The sequence below is a fragment of the Ochotona princeps genome, chromosome 4 (genome assembly GCF_030435755.1).
Source record: "Ochotona princeps isolate mOchPri1 chromosome 4, mOchPri1.hap1, whole genome shotgun sequence".
Lineage (NCBI taxonomy): Eukaryota > Metazoa > Chordata > Mammalia > Lagomorpha > Ochotonidae > Ochotona > Ochotona princeps.
Genome location: NC_080835.1, coordinates 11,363,343 through 11,370,402, shown reverse-complemented (window position 1 = coordinate 11,370,402; position 7,060 = coordinate 11,363,343). Strand labels below are relative to the sequence as shown.

Here is a 7,060-nt window from a genome sequence, read left to right as displayed (position 1 = left end):
ACTTCTTTCTTTTTTTTTAAATTATTTTGCATTATGTGACAGTTTCATAGGCTCTGGGGTTCCCCCCACCCCTCCCCATGCCTCTCCCCCACTGGGGACCCCCCCCCACCCCGTTGCAGCATTACAGTTCAAATTCAATCAAGATTCTTCCCTTGCAAACAGATGTTAAGCACATAGTCCAGCTGCTCATTGTCCAGATGGAATGTACAGCTTCTTGGGGAGACTATTTAGCTGCAATCAACCCCTAGTGGTTTTAATATTTCTCTAGATATGAATCACTGCCAGTCTCGCCATTCCCATTTTGATGAGGTCGTTGTAGAGTTCACTGGTTGACACTGTCCATCATAGAGTATTCATTCGCCCGGTTTTCGTTGCCAACATATATCTGAGATGGCTCATCAAACACTTGGAGACAAATCTAGAGAAAGCCAATAGGTCCATACAGGAAATGAAAGACAACCTCAAAAAAATCAAATATTAGAATAAGAGGCCTTCCCGAAGGAGTGGAAAAGGAGACAGGCTTGCAACGGGTGCTCAATGAGATAATACAGGAGAACTTCCAGAACACTGGAAATATAAATCCAGCACAAATCCAGTAAGGACAAAGAACCCCCAGTAGATACGATCCAAACAGATCGTCACCCAGACATGTGGTCCTCAAGCTACCTTCAAGTGAATACAAGGAAACCATTCTAAGACAAGTAAGAAAAAAGGATAAGATTACTTTCAGAGGAAGGCAAATCAGAATCACAGCCGACCTATCAGAAGAAACGCTCCAAGCAAGGAGAGAATGGGGTAAAACCTATCAAATCCTGAAACAAAACAACTGCCAACCAAGAATAATGTACCCAGCAAAGTTCTCATTTGTATTTGAGAATGAAATCAAATACTTCAACAGTAAAGAGAAACTCGAAGAATACATCAACATGAAACCAGCTCTGGAAAATCTCCTCAGGAAGGTGCTAAACTCAGAAAGAAAAATGAAAACCAAAATCAAAGATGGCAAATGGGAAGACCTCCCCACCAAAATCCATAAGAGGATAGTCAACCAATCAGAAACTCTAATAGTCGCAAATACACACTTGCACACTTACACTCATGGCAGCCCTAAATCACACCCTCTCAATATTGTCTCTAAACACAAATGGCCTAAACTCACCAATCAAAAGGCATAGATTAACGGAATGGATCATCAAACAGCACCCAACTATATGTTGCCTACAAGAGACACATCTAACCAGAAAAGCCTCTAAGAAATTTAAAGTGAAGGGATGGAAAAAGACATTTCATGCCAATGGACGAGAAAAAAAGGCTGGCGTAGCTGTCCTAATCTCAGATGACCTAGACTTCAAGCTGACAGACATCAAAAAGGACAGAGAAGGACATTATATATTGGTGAAGGGATTGATCCACCAGGAAGTAATTACAATTGTGAACATATATGCACCTAATTCCAATGCACCTAGCTATGTGAAACAATTACTCACAGACTTAAGGGGAGACATAGATATACACACAATAATAGTGGGCGATCTTAACACTCCGCTAACAACTATAGACAGACCAACAAAACAAAAACTCAACAAAGAAACAACAGAGCTGATACAAACATTGGAACAACTAGACTTAGTAGACATCTATAGAACTTTTTATCCTAAGACCACAGATTATACACTTATTTCAGCAGTACATGACACCTTCTCCAGGATCGACCACATGATAGGACACAAAGCAAATCTAAATAACTTCAAGAGGATAGGAATCATACCATGTACCCTCTCAGACCACCATGGAATGAAATTGGAAATCAGCAATTCAAAATGCCCAAGGAAATACAGAAACTCTTGGAGGTTGAACAATATGCTATTAAACGAACAAAGGGTCAGAGAGGAAATTAAAGATGAGATCAAAAAATTTATGGAAACCAATGAAAACTCTGACACAACATTCCAAAACATTCATCCAGATCAAGTAGGATTCATCCCTGGAATTCAGGGGTGGTTCAACATCTGGAAATCCATCAATGTGATACACCACATCCAAAAACTGAAAAACAAGAATCACATGATAGTATCAATAGACACAGAAAAAGCTTTCGACAAAATCCAGCACAACTTCCTGCTAAAGACCCTAACCAAGGTAGGTATAGATGGAAAAATCCACAGCATAATCAAAGCAATATATGAAAAACCCAACGCCAGCATCATACTGAATGGAGAAAAACTAGAACCCTTCCCACTGAGATCTGGAACAAGACAGGGATGTCCGCTTTCTCCACTGCTATTCAACATAGTTCTAGAGGTACTCGCTGAGGCCATAAGACAAGAAAAAGAAATCAAAGGAATCCAAATGGGAAATGAATAAGTCAAGCTTTCACAATATGCAGATGACACGATCCTTTATATGGAAGAGCCAAAAGGCTCAATACAGAGACTACTAGAACTTATACGAGAGTTCGGTAGAGTGGCAGGGTACAAAATTAATGAACAAAAATCAACAGCCATAGTGTATGCAAACAGCCCCAAGACGGAAAAAGATCTAACCAGCAAAATACCATTCAAAATAACAGAGAAAAGCAAGAAGTATCTGGGAATAAACCTAACCAAAAATGTAGGAGACCTATTTTAGGAAAACTACAAACTACTTAAAAAAGAAATTGAACAAGATCTAGAAGGATGGAGTAACATCCCATGCTCCTGGATAGGTAAAATCAATATCATTAAAATGTCTATATTGCCAAAAGCAATATATACATTCAGCGCAATCCCAATCAAATTGCCCAAAACATTCTTCACGGAAGTGGAAACAATGATCCAAAGGTTCATCTGGAAACACAAAAAACCACGAATAGCTAGAACCATCCTGAAGAACAGGAAGTTAGCAGGGGGAATTACAGTCCCAGACCTCTGGACCTACTATAGGGCAGTGGTTATCAAAACAGCCTGGTATGGCACAAAGATAGAGAGGAAGATCAATGGAGCAGAATAGAAACACCAGAAGGGAACCCATACAGATACAGTCAAATAATCTTTGACAAAAGGACAAACGATAATCCAGGCAAATGAGAAGGTCTCTTCAATAAATGCTGTTGGGACAACTGGTTGATAGCCTGCAGAAACAAAAAGATAGACCCACATCTCTCACCATATACTAAGATCAAATCTAAATGGATAAAAGATCTAAACCTGCATCCAGAAACCTTCAAACTTTTGGAAAAAATGTTGGAAATACTCTGCAAGATCTAGGGGTAGGTCCCTACTTCCTAAGAAGGACACCAAAAGCAGTAGAAATCAAGACCAAAATAAACAAATGGAACCTCACCAAACTAAGAAGCTTCTGTACAGCAAAGGAAACAATCAACAAAGTAAAAAAGCAGCCCACAGAATGGGAAAAGATCTTCGCGCACGACATAGGTGATAGAGGGCTAATCTCCAGAGCATACAAAGAATTACAAAACAGCCAAAACACCAAAATAAACAAGCCACTCAAGAAATGGGCATGGGAAATGGGCAGACATTTCACAAAGGAACAATCCCAAATGGCAAATAAACATATGAAAAAATGCTCAAGCTCCCTGGCAATAAGGGAAATCCAAATTAAAACATCAATGAGATACCACCTAACGCCAGTAAGACTGGGGCCCACATGAAAAGCACCAACAACACTTGTTGGCGAGGTTGCGGAGAAAAAGGAACCCTACTCCACTGCTGGTGGGGCTGCAGATTGGTACAGCCTCTAAGGCAATCAGTATGGAGAATATTCAAACAACTCAAAATCGACATACCATATGACCCAGCTATAGCACTCCTAGGAATATATCCAAAAAATTTGTTTTACGAGAAACCAACATGCACTCCTATGTTCATAGCAGCACAATCAGTAATTGCAAAAACACGGAAACAACCAAAATGCCCATCAACAGAGGATTGGATAAGAAAGCTATGGTTCATCTACTCCATGGAATACTACTTAGCTATTAAAAAAAACAAAATGCAGTTCTTTGTGGCCAAATGGGCCAAACTGGAAATCATAATGCTAAGGGAATTGAACCAATCCCAAAAGGTTAGATACCACATGTTTGCCTTAATTTAATATGATACGATGTTAAGCATATCATGTTATGTTATGGATATTATGTCATATGTAGTATATAAACCAAAATTGAACTGTGAATGGGGGGTCACAGAAAGTGGTTAAGAAATCGCATTTATTTTTAACATGTTGACTGCTCAATACCATGTCAATTAATTCCATAACGATGTTAAGTGCTGCACATGGTATATTAGTGCTTTTATTTGACCAGGATGATACTCTGCTGTCTCTGCCCTCAGGCCAGAGAGGGTCTACCCAATAAGTAGTTGGACTTGACTGGACTATGGAATGTTGGACTCTATGCTTGGCATATACTTGCAAAGAGGGAATTTCAACTGAACTTGAACTATGGTTATGCAACAAGGTGGAGGAACCCACCATGAGGGGAGGGTGGTGGGAGAATCCCTGATTCTATGTAATTACAACACAATGTAATCAATGAATAAATTTAATTTAAAAAAAGTTTATGAAAACGTGGGAGAGAAAATAAAATATTCTAAATATAATAATAAAGAGATCAACATGTCAACCACACTGATTTATTTCTTTTCATATTATATTCAAATCTTTAAATGTCACATTGTATCCCAGAAAGATGTATAATTGTCACATGGTAACTGAAAGTTTTTTTAATGTTAAAGAAAATGGTAGTGTTACCAATTCTAATGTGATTGTGACACATTGCTTGTGGTATTGAACTGTCACAGTATACCCAAACACCAATGTACAATAAAAAGGGAAAAAGAGCAGACCCAAATATTTCAGAGTATTTGCTGCAGGAAAATTAAAATTGTGTTACAATTAATACCACCACATGCATAAATAAAATGTACAGAGTTTGAATCATAGGATTAGGGTAGAAATGAAATGTTTTCTCTGTTTTCATTCTGATGTGATTATTGTTTAGATATTCATACATGAACATACTTCTTTTTTAAGTAACTCCATAATCACTAACACAATAACACATACAGTTGCTATGATTACTTCTATCTGGATAAAATGTTCAATAAAAATCCACACACGTCTTTAAAAGAACTAAATAGATATTGCTTTTATGTTTTGATATTCATCTATTTCCTCATCCAAAAAAGTACTTTTTGCTTTTTCCACAAAGAATAAGCCTATCGCTTTAGTTATTTCATTATATAATACTCCAGGAGTAAAAAAATATCATGTTTAAGATGAAGAACCCAACTTTGAGGCAGGTGAATATTTAGATTTTCACTCATGGTGAGTGACAGATCATGGATATGCTTGTGACATGCCTGTAAAGATGTTGAAAATGGTAAAAGAAGATTGTAGTTATCAAACAAATAAAATTAGTTTTATTAAAAACTAAAATTTCCAACTCTAAAATTTCCAAATTACCACAGATTTGTCTTTCTCAATGTCCTAAAGGCCATGAACATTTAGCTTATTCTGTTGAGTAGACAAGTGTGTTTGTGTAAATTCTACAACATCAAAAAGTTGAATTGAGAGGGTGTTTTACCTTCTCCATAACCTTCTTGAATGCGCACTTAACCTCTCGATTTCTCAGGCTGTACACTATAGGGTTCAGCATGGGGATGATCATGGTGTAGAACACAGATTCCACCTTATCTCTGTCCATGGAATGACTGGAACTGGGCTGTAAGTACATGATGATGACAGTCCCATAAAATATAGACACAGCAGTGAGGTGAGAAGCACAGGTCAACAAAGCCTTCTGGTATCCCTCCCCCGAGTGCTTCTTAAAAATGGTGATGAATATGAACAGATAGGAAATCAGAATAATTAGAAGAGCAAAAAAGATATTAAAACTTGAGAGAAGAAAAAAAATCAGTTCATTGATGTGTTTGTCAGAGCAAGTCAGAGTCATGATTGCTGGGATGTCACAGAAAAAGTGATGGATTACGTTGGACTTACAAAAAGACAGACAAAATGTGTCTGCAACATCAACCACAGCAGTCAGAATGCCAACGACATAACAACATACGATGAGACGGGTACAGGCATGTGTTGTCATGATGGTGGTGTAGTGGAGGGGTTTGCACACTGCTGCATAGCGGTCATAGGCCATTGAAGCCAACAGGAAGTTTTCTACAGTGATAAATAGTAAAAAGAAGAACATTTGACCAACACATGCATTGTAGGAGATGACTTTGTAGGACCCGACAAGGAACCCATCAATGACTTTTGGAGTGATTGTTGAGGAGTAACAGAAGTCCACCAGAGACAGATTACTGAGGAAAAAGTACATGGGGTTGTGGAGGCGTGAGTCCAGCAGGATCAGCAGAATCATTCCCAGGTTCCCAATCACAGTGAGGAGGTAGATGAGGGTGAACGTTACAAAGAGTGGAACCTGCATTTCTGGGGCATCCGTTAGTCCCAGCAGGATGAACTCACTCACCTCCGTGATGTTCTCCATGGACGTGGTGCCTTGTAGCAAAGGAGAAAAAACACTCTGAGCAATAAAGCCCTGAGTCACAGACTGAAATGTATAGGAAATATTTGGTTGAAGCAATAATTCATTCTTCAACCTTCTTCATCCCTGAAATAAGGAGTGACAATGCACTTTAGTTAATAACTGCCTCAAAGTCATAAACCTTTGAGGAGGAAGTATCATCATGACTCATTTTCCCAAGTACGTAATGTTGTATGTGTGCAAATTAAGTTTCAAAATTGAATATTGTTGACGTTCACACACTTAAAATGAATGCATCTTCCAAATAAGATCTAACAATTTTTGCTCCTATATTTCACACATGTGGGACACTGCTTATCTATAGGATCATGATATTAGCTATCATGCCCATTTTATGTAGAGAAATCACTGGCTAAAAAAGAGATTAATATGGGCCCAGTGCGATGGCCTAGAGGCTAAAGTCCTCACCTTGAACGCCCCCGGGATCCCATATGGGCACCGGTTCTAATCCTGGCAGCTCCACTTCCCATCCAGCTCCCTGCTTGTGGCCTGGGAAAGCAG

At 38.7% G+C, this 7,060-nt stretch overlaps 1 protein-coding gene across 1 annotated transcript; it reads right to left on the bottom strand.

Annotated features, from left to right (window-relative positions):
* Positions 1 to 5,554: 5,554 nt before the first annotated feature.
* Positions 5,555 to 6,502, bottom strand: LOC101522214 (olfactory receptor 5B17-like). Its single transcript, XM_058662430.1, has one exon. The coding sequence runs from the start codon at positions 6,500 to 6,502 to the stop codon at positions 5,555 to 5,557; it is 948 nt and encodes a 315-aa protein (XP_058518413.1).
* Between the last annotated feature and the right edge of the window lie 558 nt (positions 6,503 to 7,060).

Bases quoted from the DNA above. Each gene is read 5' to 3' on its own strand.
- LOC101522214 (XM_058662430.1), bottom strand. From the start codon at position 6,502: ATGGAGAACATCACGGAGGTGAGTGAGTTCATCCTGCTGGGACTAACG.